Genomic DNA, 19,956 nt, shown 5'->3' on the forward strand with positions numbered 1-19,956 from the left:
ATGCGAATAGCTAGTTTAGTTACACAAAATTAAATCATTTCATTTCATATAATCATTATAATTTTTTCAAACTCATACACAAAATATAATAAATAATTTAATTTTTAAAATAAAAATAATATTTTAATAATATTTTATTCAACTTTCAATAAAACATCTCATTTTATCTCATATAAATTGTGTAACCAAACGATACTTAAGATCACGTTAGCCAATATCACACTGTGAAAAATAGATAATAAAATTTAGGATAAAAAGTCATATTTTTCTAATAATAAGAGAAAATGAAGTTGTTAAAAAAAAAAAAACGTGTATATTCATTTCCTTTTCCCCAAATTTAGAATTAACAATCTGGTTAGTGTCCACCGATGAATAAGAGTAAGTAATTATTATTGAATAATATTATTCATCATTTCAATTCTTATCATCTCTTCATCATCTCACTATATGATATTAGACTATATTTTACTTATAAATCTATTATCTAATACTATATTATAGAATGATGTGAGAATGATAAGAAAATGAATGATGAATATATATTTTTATTATTATTTAGATAAGTGGACGTTTTCTTTTTTATGTTCTATGTATTTTTAAATAATTGATTGGATGATTTTTTTCGTTGATTCATATCTTGTTTGTTTTCACGTATCCTTTCAACTCATTTCATATAATCTAATCATTACGACTTTATTAAATTTTTACATAAAATAAAATAAATAATTTATTTTTTTTTAAATTTTAAAACAAAAATAATATTAAAAAATATATTTTAACAATATTTTATTTAATTTTTAACTTTAATCTGAACTCATCTCATTTATAAAAATAAACGAGGCATTAAAGGTTTTGTGGCATCAACTTTTGAAAAATTAATAGACAAAAGAAGATAAATCTGTAAATTGATAAATATTAATGTGTCGTACCGTTAAATTTAAAATGGTATTTGGGATTGAGATAAAAACTCATTTAGTGGTGCTCCTATTACCCCTGAGAGATGGATTGGTAACACATATAAATGTTTCTTCCTCTTTCTAGTGTGTAATAGATAATAAAGACATTAATGAAATAATTTGTTCATAGTTACAAAACTAGTAAAATATTTTAGTGCTATTCATAATTCCTCCTTTTATTTTTATTTTTGCTGCTTATTCTTGCAAAAAAATGTTTCAATTAAATAAACATTGTGCATTATGCGTTAGTGATGAAGGATCACCATTAACATTTATTCAAAACAGTGACCAAGAAACCTCATTTGGTTTGAATCTTACAAATTTATTTTAAAATAGCTAAGATCCTTTCATTAATTGGAAATATCTTAGTTTTAAGAGAATTAATGATCGAATCATTATTCTTATGGATTGAAAAAATTATTTTAAAATAATATTAAAACGAGAAATTTAGTAAAAGTAACTTTTTACAATAAAAAATAAATTTATGAAGATTGACGTGTGTGAGAGAGAGAGAGAGAGGCGGCAGCATCATGACCGTGGCCAAGAGCCATCTGGTGGTGTCCCGACGATCGTGATGGTTGTTGGGAGGCCTTCCTTCCACGTTTTTTTATTTCAAAACGAAAATAGAATTTTTTATTATCATTTTTGTAGTGAGAAATGATAATTTTAATTGTAAATGTATAAATATCGTATAATTATTTAAAAAAATAAATAAATATAGAATTTCTGTAAAAATAAATAAATTATATATAATAAATCTCTTTTTTTTTTAAATAATTATACAATACTTACATATTTTACGATTATATATAATATTATTTTAATAATAAATAAATAAATAAATGGTGAGAGAATAATGATTAAGAAGATGTTAAATAAGTTTTTCTTAAAAAGATTATAACTATCATGTGAGAATGAAAATTATAAAATAAAAATACACTAGAATGTTGTAGGCGCTCATCACCAAAAAGAGAATAAAAACCAAGTGGATAATGTGGCATGGTGTAATTATACGAAATCATGATTCACGAGTTACGCAAAACCTGAAGACCAACAACTTTTTTCTCATTTTTTTTTTTCTGGAAATTGACAAAAGCACCCCTCCACTAGGACGCTGGAAAATTAGATCCCAACTCGCACACACACCTACCCACTCTCGTTTCATGCACAACTCTCTGTCTCTCTCTCTCCTACCACCACCCGTTTATAAAGAAAAATCTTGCTTATCATTATTTACACCCCCACGTCAATATATAATTTATTTTTTTTATCTTTTTATTTAAATATACTTATATTAATATGTAAATATATATATTTAAATAAAAGAAAATTTATACTTATTCTCATGCTACAAATAATTTTTTTATTTTTTTATTTAAATAAATATATAATGTATAGATGACAAGAGGGAGAAATAAATAAATAACTGTAGTGTATTAAAATGATAAGTAATCTTTATCGTTTATAAATAAATAAATAAATTCCTCAATTCTATATACACGTGTTGTTGATTCCGGTACATGATTTGGCATATTCTCTCTCTTACATCTCCCCTGGGGCAGGGTGCATGTATCGTTCGGCACAGAGAGGTGCTGATTATTAGATGTGTGACGTGTCAACAACTTGAAGGAGCTTTCAAAGCATTTTAAACTTACGAACCAAATTCAAAATGGTAGCTGGAATCATCTTCTAAGGGCAAAAATATTTTTTCCCTTTTTATTTAGTTTCTTCGTTGTTTTGGTCAAGATTTGTAGGTAGACGTTGGGTTTCAACCTTTTTTATAAAGTTTTGAAGAAACAAATATCTCATATATCAAACATTATGACGACACGAAGCTGTATAGCCTGTATTTTTTTCTCACTTCCTTTTGCCTTTTTGACCGATTGTCAGTATAATTCCAAGAGAATTCCAAACAATGATTAAGTACATGCGAAGGGGATATTTTTATAAAGTAATGTTATATACAATCGTAGAATACGTAAATATCGTGCAGTTATTTTGAAAAATAATGAGATTTATTATTAAAAAATTAATTTATTTTCATGTGAGTCTTATATTTATTTATTTTTTTCAAAACGACAACACGACACTTGCACACTCACAATTGTAAGTATTATTTCTCATTTTTATAACAGGAGTCACAACTCGCGACTCAGTGCATTCACATTAGATTCTTCATAAAATTTTTTATAATTTGATTAAAAAGTACATTTTTTAAAATTTTTTCTAAATTTTACTCATTTTTTAAAAATCTTATACATCTCATTCTTTATCCATATTTCTATTATATTAAATAATATTTTTTTATTCTTTATTTATTATTTTTTTCTCTCACTTTTATTTACAATCTTAACTACTAATTATTTTGTCTTATTATCTTCACATTTTTCAAATATCACATTCTACTAAATATTTATACGATTTTGATTACCGAATACAATATTATTTTTCAAACCGAAATTCGTATTATAAAAATAATAAATTTTTTTAATATGTGTACTTTTTAACGGTAACATTTTGAACTTCTACCTCCAACGATAACATCTTGAACTCCTGCATCTAACGATAATATTTTTGTCTTTTCTGAAAGGATAATTTTTTTTGTCTTCTCTCAAACGGTAATATTTTTTGTCATATACGTAATGGTAATTTTTTCTCTATAAATACATATTTTGTTTGCATTTATATTTTCACAAACTAAAGTCTCATTTAATCTAAAGAATTAAAATTTAATAGTCTTTTTTGATATCTCACTCACTTCATAATACAAAAAAAGTAATAGTAATGCATGTCTTAAAAATGAGAATCGATTTCTTCGAACAAAGTCTAAAATCATAAATCTAAACGAGGATGAAAAAGAAAAACAATTTGCAAATCATTTGGTGGAGCCGGCTGCCTTGCCCGAAAGGCCGACGCATTGCGGCTCGGTAATTTCATTTGCTGGGCCGGCTTGAGGCCCGAGTTATCCCAACCTTAATCGGTAGCCACTCCTGGGCCTAATAGCATGGAGTTACCGGATATTCCAACTCTGAACCTACCTAAATAACCAGCACATGGGAATGCAGCCGCAGGATCAGAAAAAATGGATTCGGGAGGCAAATCAATCAGATCATGCTACAGTTAGTTATAGGATTTTTTTTTCTTTTTTGTATATATATATTTTAAATATTTAAAAAAAATAAAAAAATAATAATATTATTAAAAAAATACTTATTTAATGACTAAATAAAAAAAAATTTTAAAAAATTATAACGGTAGAATGAAGCTATAGAATAGAAGGACAAGAGTAGTATTATCTACTCATGATAAAGTTGAAAAAATCCACGCGGTATTTTTTTTTTTTCTTAGAATAATCACACGTCTCTTCATTCGTAGAAAGCATAGTGTACAAAATTCCTTCGGAAAATATTATAAAAACTAAGTGATTTTTTATTGGTAAGACTTGAGAAAGAATTCCAAGGCTGCTGCTTCACTCACCGGTAGGAATCAGGATGGTGCAAGTCATTTTCAGTTGGTAGTTGTTGACAAGAAATTTAGCAACCACGCCCATCCAACGACGTACAAAATGGGGCCTGCGAAATTATTAAGTGAAAAGGGAAGGGAGGAGGGGTAGGCCCTTTTAGCTTTATCATTGAGGGAGGAAGGTTGCACGAATCTCATCTTATGCCTCTGTCTGTCATTTCAATTGCTGATCATAATTCATAGTTTGTTTTGAACCCTTACAGTTCGATTTTTACCCTTTTTACTCTTTGGTTTATGGGATTTAAAGGTATAGAAATATAATCTTACGATATTTACTGAATATTTATTATAATTAGAGAAATTTAGTCTGACAATTATAAAACTTATGGGATCTATTTTATATGTCTAATTTTCTTAATTAGCACACTTTTATGTAATATCATGCCCGTAATTTTATTTTATTTTTAAATTTTTGGAAGGTAAAAAAAAAAAAAAAAAAAGGATTTGACAAGGGGAAAATGGGGGACCATTGTCTGATCTATGATAAGAATTATTAAAGGTCTCTCACAGCCACAGGTGCATGTAATAATCCCCATTGCTAATCCTGCAACAGCGTAACCTGCACAGCAATGGACCCCTCCTGCTATAAATAGAACCTGGGGTCTTCAGGATCACAACCAAGTTCAGATGCCACATCATATTATTTGACTTGTTTGGTGTTAACGATATTAATATATCATAAAGTTTGTATCTTTTTCTTCTGAAAGGTTGTTAAATAGTATCTCTCTTTTGTGAATGAATGCCACTGAGGGAGAGTATTGTTTGGTCCGAGTGATGATAATTGTCTCAATAATTCACCGTGACCAGCGGAGTCTATCAGCATGACTTGAATCCCTCCATATTCATGGGTAAAAAAGTGAAAAACAAACTCCAATCTTACACTGGATTTAAATTATTAGAAAATTATTTGTTATCTTTTATTTATCTGTTAATAATTTTACCCGCTTGATACATTAAAAGATGATAAGATGATGATTGTCGAAAGAGAATAACGAATAATAATTTTTTTAAATCGATATTGTTCTTAGGGATTGAAAATGAACAAAGAAATAAAAGTCTACACCAAAATACGTATTTTCCATATTAAAGTTAATTGATCAAAAAACAGAGCATATGTTGGTATCCCTAATATAGAGACAAAAAAATAGGAAGTACCAACAAAAAGAACTAGTTGTTTGATATAATATAATAGGATGAAAACCTAATAGGGTTCCAATATTGGGATGAAGGTGATATCAAAGTTTGTGCAGCACTTAAGTGTGAGGAAATAATTGAAGAACCCTCCAAGACAAAGGTCAAACTCACTCACTCACATTTCAAATGATGTTTTGAAGTTGTCGGGGTGCAAGATCCAAAGGAAAATCACATGTAATCATGTGACCATTAAATCTGGTCTAATACATATAGATCTGCCAAAACCCACCCGGAACTCATGACAAATACAAGAGAACAAGACCATAGAACAAACAAGCAAAGATATGCATCTAAGACTATTTTGGAGCTGCAATTCATCCATCTTCCGATTATGGAATCCCCCTTCCAGTGCTATCGATTCTATTGAATTATCAATATTTCAGAAATTTCAGTAAGTTTTCAAAAAATAAAATTGAGAGAGAGAGAGAGAGAGAGAGAGAGAGCAGAGATGGACGAAACAGCCTGTGGTTAATATTTTGGACCCTTCTAGAGTCACCGCAGGGAGCTCCCAGCGCTAGTGTACTTGAAGTGTTTTTTTTTTTTTTTCATTTTTAACATACATTTTTTTAATATTTTTAAATATTTTAAAAAAATTAAAAAAAAATCCCATCACTATTAAAAAACATTTTTTAATAAAAAAATAAAAGAAAATTAAAAAAAAAATCCCAGCGGGAGCTCCAAGCTCCCATCGGGAAAACTAGTATTATCATAATATTTTATCGAGTAGCTGAGCTCTGTTTGACGACTTGACGCATGCGTCAATATATGTACTAACATTTAGGGAAATGCTTTGGGTCCCGAATTCGGACCCAAAGTGTGTCCCGAATGTTTTTTTTTTTTTTTTTTTACTGAAAGATTAAAAATATTCTTTTTAATGATATTATAATTTTTTTTATTTTTTTTTAAAATATTTATGATGATTAAAAAAATATATAAAAAAAAATTAAAAAAAATAAAATGCTTATTCGGGACACAAAATGGGTCCCGAATTCGGGACCCATAGCAGTGCCCATAACATTTATCATTTGGAAAGAAGACCCGCTAACACGACAGCCATCTGTCACAAATTAAATGACAGCTCGCTCTGAACCACGTGAAGAAGATAACCTGTTCTGATGGTGTATAGGACCCATGGATTGATTCCCTAAACATCGTGGCACGAGTGGATGCCACATGGATGTAACAGGTTTTTGTTTCTCTCATTTGAATTATGCGATCAGAATCAGGACTTGTCTGCAAGAGATTTTGTTGCCTATTCCATTCAAAACACATGTGCCTACCCATCTATTTCTGAATTTATTTGCATAACAAGGAATTTCAAAAGTAATGATAATTTCAAAAATATTTTGTTCCCACTTCCCACAATGTTGTTCCTGATTAGCTCATATAAATTATTATTTAACGTCTCACACTCCATAATTTATAAAAAAAATTATAAATATAATATATAAAAATAAATAATAACTTATGTATAGAATTATTCAATTATTATCAAAAAACTTATTTATTTTAAGTGTATATGAAATCCTTTATAACCCTTCTGACGTACGGGGGGGCGTGACAAAGAAAGAAGGAAATAAGATGCTCGTAAAGTGTCTGGCACTCATGACCTGACACGACCCATTCTTCAAAATATCAAAGCGGGGCCACTAAAGAGACTTATTTCATTTCAAAATCCATATCGACAACTTTCGGCTATAAAGCAGGATGTTTTCGAGTATAAATAACCCTTGTGGCTAGCGTATGGCCTCATGTGCAAATTTTATATTTCAGTATTTTCTAAAGTAGATGCAGATATCTCGGTATATATAGATAATAATACTAGAAAACATAGATTAATGCTTATAAAGAGATTCATTTCTAAGCTGCATGTTTGATTTCTGAAAAATGGCTTTCTTATTCAAGTGAATAGGTAGATAGATATAGACTTGTAAATCCAAATTTGCAAGTCAAGGAACACTTCTCTCTACTCATGGAATAACAACAAACAAACCTCTTCATTCCCATTGAAACATATACATCAATATAGGACATAGAAGTTTTGAGTTCCAAACGAGAATCATAAGTTAAGTTCCCAGATATTAGTAAAAAGGAAAAAAAAAAAAAAAAAAACAGAGAATTCACAAGAAAGAGAACATAACTTATGGAGATGGAGGCCAACCATAAAGCCCTGCATAATCAATTCCTTCATAAAACCTCAGCTCAAGCTCCTCCAACCTTCCCTCATCATCCCACATCCCATAGTAACTACTGTCATCATCATCATCTTCGTCAAAATCTCCTATGTCACCGGCAACAAATTCCCAGGCTAAATACTCGAAAGTATCAGAGGAATCCGAGCAATCATCCCATTCGTTCCTTTCGTAATAGTCGACCACTAGGGGACCCAAAACCTTCAATTTTGGCAACTTCTCCTTGAGGAACTTGTCATCAAGTTTCACATCCCAACACCCTCTCAAATCCAAAAATTCAAGCTCAGGACATCTTGATAGTATCTCAAGAACGCTTCGAGTGCTGATAAGATGGTAAGCCATCTCAAGATGCTTGAGCTTAGGCATTGTGGATGCAATGGCGTATGCCTCATCATCCTGCATGGGCTTGCCTGCAGTATCTAATGGGTGCAAGTTGCGGCACAGCCCCACAAGCAATTTGCAGTTCTTTCCGATGGCCTCCAATGCTCGAGCACCGATTTTACCACAGTAGCTCACATCCAAGAATGTGATCATAGAGAGCTTACCAGCAATCTTTTCCACTATTGGATCGCTCATTTCGCTTCTAGGCAGCCGCAATGTCTGCAGGGAGCCAGCACTTGCAAAACCAAGAGATTGATACCCAGTTACATAATGTAAATTGGAAAAGGGTCCCAAACACCACTATAATTTCAGTACTGGAGTTATTTGAATAAATTCAAATGCAAAAGGCATCACTATAAACTATGTATTTATACATATTTTTTCCAGAACAAATGAACTGTAAGGAGCATTTATTCTAAATCAAGGAATGAAAACTGGAATTCTAATTTAAACTGTGCAATTCTGCTTACTTCTCTGCAATGAAAGTGAAAATCATATCACTGTGGAGACCAGACACACACAGCTTTCGTAGTGATCCACGGCTTCTAGTGATTAGCATCTGAAGCATCTGATCAAGATGGTCCGACTGGCATCGGTTGCTCCATTCCTCAATGTCTATCTCTTGCCAGCAATAAGGTCCTACCACTACTTTGCGCCATGATTTGCAAACCCTGGGAATCACTGTCAGTGTCTCCTGGAGACACAGATTGTTGAAGATTAGCCCCAGTGCATCAGGTATTAATTCGTCCCAGCGCCGATAATTACTTCCCTCTTCCATCTATCGTCCGCCTTCAGAAAATGGAAGAGAATAAACTGGGGAAAAAACAACAACGCATTTAGTCCCTTCCGTTAAGAATGGAAACGGCATTATGAATCTGCCTTCGGGTATCTCTAATGCAAAATAGGCCCCAATCCTAACATTTTGTTAGAAACCATTGGAAAAACACCGAACAACAAAGAGTATGGTATAAAAGTTACGAGCAGAAGTTCAAAAAAAGTACATATCTACAATCATTGCCGGTAATCAAACTTAGAGAGTACGATACTTGGGGCTGTAAAATCCACAGAAGGAAACCCAGAGGAACCAATAGAAAAGATCACCAGTAGAGCACCCAGAACCAGAAGAACAGTGCAAAGAAAAAGGAAAAACTTCAAAGATAATACCAGTGTAGCAGCCCGAGACACGGTTCAAGAACAAATAGAATTTATTTTCGATAAAAACGAAGCAAAAACAAAATTTTGGGGAAAGACAAGAAACGATGCAAATTTGCAGATCCATCAACGCTAATATGAGTTTATCAGCCAGAAATTAATGTCATATTAGAAAATACATAACCTGAAGATATAAAAACATAACGTAATTTAAGCCATTGCATATGAAGCACGAAATCAGCACCTCTCAACAGGAAAATAGGAGAAACTAGAACTCTGCTGAGTTACTGGGGGAAAAAAAAAAAAAAAACTTGGGAGAAGAAAGGAAAATCAACTTTAATTTCCTAGATTTACCATCATTTCTGAAGAAAGGAACACAAGCCCCCACTGAACTGGTGCAGGTAACGACTACTTCACTCAGAAGTACCGAACTTTGATATTTTGGAAACATAGACAACATCAAGCATGCAAGTCACAGATTCAACTTCATGTTCTTTTCCCCAGTTACAAAAGGTGGGAAGAAAGAAAAAACTCTAATAAAATACAAATACAACCAAAAGAAATAAGACATTCCTTAAAAAATCCCTGCCTATGGGGATTTGGATCATGCAAAGACTCACCGGTTTGTCCGCCTCAAACGCAGGGGGGAAGGAGAGGAAAGAGGGGGAGGGGGTGAGGCAAAAGGCAGAGAGAAATGAAAGCTACGGATGGTCCTATCCACCCCACCTACCCACAGCTTGAATGCAACCACCAGCACCAACAATAGAAAGACCAAGAGTAAAAACAACGAATACAAGTAAACGTATACGTATGCTGAGATCAAAATACCAGAAAAATAAGGCCGTAGATTTTATTCCCAGAGAGAGAGAGAGAGAGAGGGGGGGGGGGGGGGGGGGGGGGGCAATAATGGTAGTGTAACTGTGACACTCAAAAGACTGTAAAACTTGATGCGTGTGATTGTGTGCGCGACGAGAGAGAGAGAGAGAGAGAGACCGACACGGGTAAGTAGTTTAGAGGAATTGAATGGAGGTGGTGAAACAGTGAGACTCACGAGTTAAATTCCCGTACGTGAGAGTCAGATGAGAGGTGCCGGGTTTCTCCTTTCAACAGACAACAGTGGTTGGACGCGGAAGCGTTGAAAGAATGAGCACTCGTTTGTTTTGATAATTAAGATAAATTGAGATTAAAATTAAAATATAAAATAAATTTTAATATTTTTTAATATTATTTTTTATTTAAAAATTTAAAAAAATTGAGTTGTATATTTTATTTTATATTAAAATTTAAAAAAATTATAATAATTAGATGAAATAAAATGAGATGAGATATTTTCTAAAAACAAACGATGTCTGACTCTTGACCACAGTATACAAGAAGGAAAATATTCTAACTGTAAAATAATTATACAAAATTAATCTTACAAATCGATATAGTTTAATATGATTTGTCAAATTATAAAATTATTTTTATTATAAAGTATATCTAACAAATCAGATGTAACTATATCAATTTATAAAATTACTTTTATATTATTTGTTTATAGATGTAGCAGTACTCATACAAAAAAATTTCTTAAGAAAACTTTCTATTGTTAATTTTACATGTTAACATCGTGTTTCTCACATCATTTGGTTCCAACAGGTCTTCAAGATTAAGCCATGCACAAAGAAGAATATACTACGACTTTGAGAGGGTGGCCTTGAAGCCGAGAAGTCTCTGATACCAAAGTTAGTAAATACTCTTAGAGTGTAGTAAATAAGTAAGTTTAGGGATTAGAGAAATTTTCTCGTACATAAGATCAACTATTTATGCTATGAGAGGGTGCAGATAATCTTTTCCGCAAAGTCCATATTTCCCTTTTTTGTATCTGCCGTCAGACTCTCTTTAATGTGGCGTGTCTTTGTGTCGGCTTCATAATTGTGGCGTGTGACTTAATTAGCAGCACCATTAATGTGAAGTGGTTCCATAACCTCCGATCCAATTTATACGAGTCGTTGATAGTCAGATGCCGATTAATCGAGAGTCCTATATGTTTCTCTTGTAACCAGTGCACATTTTATTATCGTGTGTGGCCGCAATTATGTCAAGTCGAGCTATCTTGTCAACTAGACGGCGCCTTTCCCTAATTGATATTTCATTTATTGTTTGGATAAAAAACTTCATTGGGCTGAATTTTTGGGCCGAGGTCCCATGAGTAAGGGAAAAATCATTACATTTTATTTTTGGATTGATTACTCTAGTAATAAGTATACTTTATAAATAAAATAAAACATAAAATCAAAGAGACATACACAAATAAAGCGTAAAATATTTATTATTATTCATATAAATTTTCTCAATAATATTAAATATGCAATAAAGAATAGAAAAATCCATTTACGTGTTTTTTTCTCTTGTTTTATTTTTCTCTTGCATTTTAAATCATATTCACATCAATAAAAGTGTGAGTGAAGTTGCATCAAAGGTTTAATGGTAAAAATCCATGTTAGTGGCCTGCGCATGAATAGTGTACATTGCGAGAAAAAACAAACAGTTAAAAGAACGTGCTTTTAGGAATAGTTTGGATTCAAAGATGAGTTAAGATGGATTGAGATGATTTATGAATAGTAAAATAAAAGTTGAATTATTTATTATATTTTGCATAGAAATTTGGGAAAGTTATTTTAAAATTTGAAAAAATTGAATTGTTTATTACATTTTGTGTGGAAATTTGAAAAAATTGTAATGATGAGATGAGATGAATTGAGGTGAGTTGAGATGGGTTACGAATACAAACGAGACCTTTACGTTAATGTCAATTAATGTTTTCTATAGAAAAATCTCACTCGTACCACCTTAAATATAACATTCAAGTAACATCACTAGCAATAACCAAACATGTTAAGATTAGCATAACTCTTTTTATGACATAAACGATAAATCAAACTTGAAATATCTTATCTATAAGTATAAGTGATCGAATTTGATTTATAAAATAAATTTTAAAATTTAATTTTTATAAATCAAATTATGTCAAGTGAATGATATGTGGTGTAAAAATATTAGAATAATATTTATTGGGAGGGAGGGGGAATAGTCATTCTTTCTGACAAGACAAATTGTATCCCCAAAGATCGAGATTAAGGGTAGATGCCACCACCATCAGATGAATTGAATTTGATTGATATAATTATTTTTTTTTCTCCAATTGTAATTCACATGAATTGATAAGGGTGTAATCAGTTCGATTCGGGGGAGTCTTAGGACCAGAACGAAAATTTCAGTCCACCATTTTTCCAAATTGAGACCAGACTAATTACTCCTATAGATCAGACCAAACTGTTAGCTATCGGTCTAGGCCAATATAAAATAGGTCAAACATTTAAAAAGTCCAAAATCACTTCTAATGTATATTTTCGACAAATCTATACAAAAAGACCCACAATATTTACACTTTGAATATCAACTATTTATATTTATTTGTACATTTTGTACTAGAAAATAGCTTTAAAATGTTGAAAATATTATCAAGATTATCCATATCGATCAACGAGAATCAACAAAAAATAAAAAAATAAAAAATAGAGAAAATGAAATCGAAAAATATAATATCATTCAAGCTCCAAATACATATGGTTAATAGTGACAGGTTAGATAAAAATTACACAATTAGCTTATATAACTACTATATAAAATAATATATATAATATTTTAAAAACTATATATATATATATATATTTCGGTCAGTCTGATCCAAAAAAAAACATCCCAGGATCAAATTGAAAATCAAAATTCTAAGGTTATATGGACCAGACGGGAATGAATCGATATACTTATCGGTTCGATCCGATCCAATATTCTTATCGGTTTGATCCGGTCGATATACTTACCGGTCCAATCAGGTTGGATTTTTGGGTCAAAATCAGTAAACTTACACCCCTAGGAATTGAACCCACGAGGTTGGTTTCCTAATATGGCTTTAGCATTAAGATTTAGCATTGGGAATCTACAATGGATACCTTTTGTACTCTGATAACACTCACCGTCCTTTTTGTCTTTATATATATTATTAGACAAAGCCATGTGAAGAATAAGAATATGATAATTTTAATTAGGGAAAAACTCAATGACGGTTAGGTATAAAACTCATTTTCACACCTACCAATAATTATTGGCCACGTAGGAGGTGCAACCTCTAAACGCCTACACCTGACCCTTCAGAATCATTCATCTTTCTTTCCATTTGCAGCCCCAACCCCCTTTATGAGCTTTCTCCACTTCCCAACCCCTTTTCGTTCGTCATCCAACACAATTCTGAAGAGATAAACTCATCTAATGTAGTGGATCAACTCATCTCGCATAACTGATTTCCCCACCCCCTCCCTCTCGCTCAGCGCCTATTTCACCACCTCTTCTTCTTGGGCAGTATTCTCCTTAAGTGGGTAAGTTTTTGATTTATGAATTTCACATGTCATTTTCTATTGGAATTTAGGGTTTATTTTTGCATTTCATGTGATTCTAGGGTTCGATTTATGCATTTTCTTGTGGGTATATCTATATATTCTGAATATGTTTTTGAATGAGATTGATTTTTAATTTTTAATTTTTAAGGAGGATGGCAACTGAAACATTCTAAACTATGTATTCATACCAATAAATAATTTTTTCTGAACTAGATTGTTTGATAAAACTTTTCTAAATGTTATTTGATAAAACATACAACCTATGACAAGTAGACGTGATCTCTTAAATCTTTTAGCTATTTGATGAATCCACATCTACTTCTTTGTACACCTTCTTATGCATTATGTGTTATCGTTCACTTAAGTAAATATGATGTTTTGGGCGGGTTGAAAATACTTGAGATAGCATAAGGTGGTATTAATTTATTGATCTGTTTGTGCATGCTTGGACTTAAGAAAACCTATGACATGTTTGGACTTCTGAAATTTACTTTTCTGTGAATGGTTCATATTTGATGAAATAGTGAATATATGCCACAAATAAATAAAATTCATATGGATTGCTTGAAAGAATGATTGTGAATTTGGTTGAAATAAAATATAGAATGGCATGCATGGAGCGGAGTTCATTGGTATAAAATATACTAGGTTAAATGGTCCTATATATATGTGTGTATGTTTGTGTTGAATAACATCAAGGTGGATCCAGACTTTAATGTTGTAGTTGTGTTCATATTTTGTTGTGGTTGTTATCTTTCATATGATGAGGATGATCTTATGACTATGGCTTTTGACTTCTGGTTTTTGCAGCAAGTTTGTAGATGAGAAAAACTCAAGGCCGGTCGAGTATAAAAGTGCACCTTGTGTTTGTAAAAATACCTCATACACCGTGTGCTTGTTTACTACTTGTTTTGATGGATCAACTTGTAGATAGTGATGGATCAACTTGTTGATGTATGCTGACTACTTATTTTTATAATCGTTTCCAGAAATATGGAAAATAGTCGCGGAGACACCATATCTAGTTTATGTTCTATGAGGGTAGAAGATGAAATCAAGTCGGGACGAAGACCACTATGTTATTAGGGCATTCCCTCCATCCCGCGGACGTCAGCCAACCCAAAAGTTTTGTTCAATGGTTTTTGAATTGTCCATATTACAAGGCTCAAAATCAGTGTGAATTTTTTGCATAGGTTGACCTTATAATGGAACAACCGGATTGATGTAAGCAAGCATTGGAATTAGCACAACGAATGAATGAAAAGTTAGCACATGAACGTGCAAGAATAAAATATACAAAATTTCAATCAATGAAGAATAAGTACAAAAGTGTCTTGATTGCGTCTTGAGTTTTATTTATTGCATCATTAGTTAGTTTGAGATTTTTTAAAGTTAATAATAATATAAATCATTTAATGCTGCTATAAAATGTTCAATGTAAATCGTTCTTGTATTTCGTTTTATGCTATTACAGATCACAATCATCCATTATGCATGGAATGTGTCCCTATTTTTTACAAGAAATAATTGCCAACAAAATGTTGCTTATATTAGACAAAAGAAGAGATTGATCTATAACCTAAATGGTAAGAAGAAAAGGGCATAAACAGAGTAATTACATTAGATCATGTAATTACATCTCTCTGCTACATAAATAGAGATGAAAACAAGGGAGTTCAAAACTTTATAATTACATATATAATTACAATTTTATGAAGATGAAAACAAAGCATAAATCCATTGGTACGCATAAGTTTTACCTCCAAAACTATATAATTACACACTTGCCTCCAACGCATGGTCAAAGAGTGGACATACTGCTACACAAGTTTTGACACACGGTTAAATAACAATGTTTTTATACAAGTTTAAACTTGTAGGCATGACAAAGTGTGGCAACCTGATATAAATATTGCATAATTAAGACAAACAAAAACCTTACAAATCTGTGTCATTGGCCCCAAAAATATAAATAAAACTAGAAAAAGAAAGATAAAGACAATTCCAATTCAATATAAAGAACTGCATCATCCAAAAACACAAAGCATACAATCCAAAATGGTAAGAAGAAAAGGGCAAACAGAGTAATGAGATATCCATAGGCAAAACCCATGAGTCTCACACAACCATATCCATCTCACATATCACTTGGCTTATAGTCATCTAGTTTGAGAATTTTTTTACAACCAATAAACAGAAAATGTTTAATGAGTCTAATGATCGTCTGGCATATGAAAATCTCACGATGCTCCGAACTCTTTATTTTGTGACATTGTCGGGTCTTGCATATTCCTTAAAAAAAAAAAAATTAAGATGGTGAAGAAGAAGTCATCAAGTAAAAAGCAAATTCCATTTTTACATGCCAAGGAAAAAAAATTGGAAAGTTAAAAAAAATATCTATGTGATGGACATTTGCTTCTTACATGCCCTTCTTGTTTACAAACGTTCCACCGTTTGCTTCTTTATTGGTACATTTTCCTTTGGATTCTTTTGTCGTAATTATTTGGGCTTTCCTTTAGAAACAACATGTGGCGGATCTTGCAATGAGAAATTAGAGACTATTTGGCTCTGGCTCGTATGTCCCTCTGTGTTACAATCATCATCATTCATCAGTTAAAACTCTTAATAAATATTCTTTATTCCCTTAGAAGCATGCTAATATTTCTTGATAGATAGTGACTCCATCTTGCAACCAAGTAAAACTGTCTCATCAAACGATGTTTTATCGCTAATGCAGTTGGGACTATGTCTCCAATGGCCCTTCTTCAACCCATATCCCATGCACCACGCAACTTTTCGCATTGATCGTCTACCTCTCCAAAACATATGACTGCAATACACTGTCCAAAACACTTTTTTTTGCCAAAACATGTAGGTTGTGCAGACATAAAAAGCCAATAAATCTAAACTTACAACATGCACAAGAAACAGTGTTGTTCTCCTTACCAAATGTTACTTCATATGCTGGCTTTTCTTTCCCCGCAGTGCCCAACAAGTAACTTTTTAGACCAACTTCCTCATGTGTTTTATCTGCCTTGACTCGTTGACTATTAAATAACTAATCTTAGAAGATCAAAAAAGATTTTCTTGTGTAGATCTTGGCCGCTCCCTCTTCAATACTGTAAAAAGTTCTCATAATTGGCTTCGATGTTTTTGTCTTCACATCGTTCTCTTTCCCACTGAGATAACGGGCGTTCAAAACTTTATCATATTATAGATGAATTCACTTACCATCATACTTGACCGAATATAGCCTTTCAAAAACTTGTTTATACTCTCACTTCGTTGAGTTGTGGACATTCTAGCGCAAAATATGTTTCTCAAGTAAGTCGGCACCCACTTTGATCTCTTGGTATAAATAGTCAGCAACCAACTATTTTCTTTCAACTTGTACTTCAATAACATATCAGTCCACTCAAACTCAAACTCCTTAATAGTGAGTGTCTCATGAATACAATGATTACATTCATGTTGAAATTCTATATATTTGTTATAAACATGAGTTATATGTTCATAAATTTTTTGCAAAAGATGTCATAAGCACAATTTGTGAGTTAAATTGGGCAATACCTCGCAATGACTTTAGCCATTGACTTGTCATAATCAGTTATTATTGTAAAGGGAGCACAACCAAACATTGCTTTTTGCTATGTTTTCAATAACCATGTGTAAGACTCGGTTGTCTCATTTATCAGTAAAGCACATCCAAACGTCACAAATTGATGATGATAGTGAACTCCAGCAGATAGAACAAAGGGCATCTTGTAGCGATTTGTCATGTAATTAGAGTCAAACGTAACAACATCCAAAAATATTGATATGCGGCTCTTGATCTAATATCTGCTCAAAAGCAATTTCGTATCGACTCATCTTCATCAACTTGGATCGAATATACGAATCTTGGATTGTTACATTCGCTTTCCAAAAAGTACTCATATAATTTTTGTGCATCTCCCTCTCCAAGAACTTGCCTCATTCGATTGCCCAAATAATTCTAAATGTCCTTAGTAATGCAACCAACATTATAATTACCTCATAACTCCTTACTCAATACATACATTATTTTCCGTATTGGTATCCCCGACTCATTTAGTGTGTCTATCAAATTTGTTTGTGCTGGTGTCACACGTCTATGCCCACGAAGCAAACTTATACTCCTAGGTGTCAAACAACTCATGATTATGCTGGATTACAAACTTGGACACAACCCATTTATCTTCATCATTTTTTGTTGTCTTCATCACCTTACACCCACATTTTGTTTCCATAGCCTCGGGTGTTGCTCTCTCTTTAAGTTTAGAATTAAAGAGAAAATCACACGAAACTCCAATGTATTTATATGCTGCTGTTGTATGTGGTGCACCGCATAAGTTGAAAAAAAGATGAAAGTAAAGAAAGACCAAGATATTGATAAAGATGTCAGACCAAATATAGATAAAAGAGACAAATATTATAAGGCGGATATTAGTTGATAGGGAATGACAAGAAAAGGTCACGAGACCACTTGGTTTGCCTTATAGACTAGACATGAATAAGGGCCACAACACATTTATCATCATAAAAAATGATCGATACATAAAAAGAATGTTAGATAAATTAATAAATATGATCCTTAGATTTAAAAAATATAATCGTGAGATATGTAAAATAAAACAAAAATATTATAAAAAAAAATTGGGGAAGGAGAAATGCCAACATATTGTACATTTCAGTTGATTAAATCCATGAACCCTAGAATGGTTTGTGGATTTTGTGAGACAAAAAAAAAAAAATGAGGAACTAAACAAACAAAATGTTTTACTTTTCAGAAAGTTTTACCAAACACGAGAGCCCCACAAATCTTGGAAACCAAACAGAGAGTCCCACAAATCTTTAGAAACCAGATCGTATTGTAGAGAGAGAGAGAGAGAGAGATGAGGAGAGACTAGAGGGGAGCAGGTCACATGGGTTGGGGGAGGATCCAAATAAACTGTTTTTATCACTTGTGTGAGGGCGTAAATAGAAATATGTGGAGACATCTATGTGGCAACCTTTGATTGGCTGGTGTAAAAATTCACTTCCCACCCAAACGGCTCCAAGTGCTACCCTTTTAATTATTTTCCTTACATCACATATCTATTTTGATTTTTTTTTTTTCTTAACAAATATGCGATGTACAGATAATGTGATAGAAGAACTTAATTAATTTAGTAGGAATATTTTTTTTTTAAAAAAAATCAAAACATGTGTAATGTGTGGTGTAGACAATTGTGTAGCATTCCTCGTAAGAATAATGCTAGTTAGCTTCTCAAAACTTACTGCTCAAAATTATTGTTAGTGCATTTATTTTTTTTAAATGGTTAAAAATGTTATCACTGATGCATTTGTATATTTTTTTAACATTTAAAAATTAAAATTAAAAATTACACCAAAAAAATAAATGTGGACCGGTGGAAACTTTGAAAGTGCAAGGAGGCTGACTAGCATAGCCCATGCCCATTTGGGTCCGCAGCATGACTTATGAAGTGTTAAGTGATCATTTGGTCCTTGATTTTGTACGCACCACAACAAATTATATATTGACAAATAAAACTTGTAAATATGAAAATCTTTTAAGAATGTCACTTTTGGACATGTGGATTTTAATGTTTGGCTGTCTATATGTCATTCATAGGACCCTCAACAATGTAACACATAAACACCAATAAAGCGTGAACACTTTATGATGGCTAGGGACTAAATGCATGTAGGTGTGGAATTTGGGACTAGAGCCGTAAGGTTGCAAACCGCACCCCTTTGTTTGGCGAGGAATTAGACCAAAGACACACTGATTATAGTCTAGGACTCAAATGCGATCCCCAACCCCTTGGGTGCAAACTGATTCTAGTTTAGAATAAATTCAGTCCTGTTTAGATGTTGAACCAAATTAAGTTTATTATGAATAGTAATGAGTTGAGATGTTGAAATTTTATAAGATCTACCTAAGATGAGTTTATATGTATTTAAATATTAAGATGAGATTATATGTATTTATGAAAAGTTAAAAAAATTATGGATCCTACATGTAAAAAAATATTGAGTTGAAAAAAATTATAAATCTCACATGTAAAGAGATTTTGAGTTGAGTAATTTTTAATG

At 32.1% G+C, this 19,956-nt stretch overlaps 1 protein-coding gene across 2 annotated transcripts; it reads right to left on the minus strand.

Annotated features, from left to right (window-relative positions):
• Positions 1–7,647: 7,647 nt before the first annotated feature.
• Positions 7,648–10,221, minus strand: LOC108980633 (F-box protein FBW2). Of its 2 annotated transcripts, none has more exons than XM_018951625.2 (3): positions 10,018–10,221; positions 8,716–9,058; positions 7,648–8,480 (listed from the first exon to the last, which is right to left on the minus strand). In XM_018951625.2, the coding sequence occupies exons 2-3, from the start codon at positions 9,021–9,023 to the stop codon at positions 7,814–7,816; spliced, it is 975 nt and encodes a 324-aa protein (XP_018807170.1). In that variant the 5' UTR covers positions 9,024–9,058; positions 10,018–10,221; the 3' UTR covers positions 7,648–7,813. The 2 variants fall into 2 exon arrangements, with proteins under 2 accessions (XP_018807170.1, XP_018807171.1); XM_018951626.2 differs by lacking the exon at positions 10,018–10,221 and adding an exon at positions 9,752–9,989.
• Positions 10,222–19,956: the final 9,735 nt, after the last annotated feature.

This window comes from Juglans regia, chromosome 11 (genome assembly GCF_001411555.2).
Source record: "Juglans regia cultivar Chandler chromosome 11, Walnut 2.0, whole genome shotgun sequence".
Taxonomy (NCBI): Eukaryota; Viridiplantae; Streptophyta; class Magnoliopsida; order Fagales; family Juglandaceae; genus Juglans; species Juglans regia.

What these genes read in the sequence shown, in the direction of transcription:
- LOC108980633 (XM_018951625.2), bottom strand. Translation starts at nt 9,023, where the DNA reads ATGGAAGAGGGAAGTAATTATCGGCGCTGGGACGAATTAATACCTGAT. An exon ending in TTCACTTTCATTGCAGAGAA is followed by an intron (nt 8,481 to 8,715) that starts GTAAGCAGAATT and finishes TGGTTTTGCAAG; the next exon opens with TGCTGGCTCCCTGCAGACAT.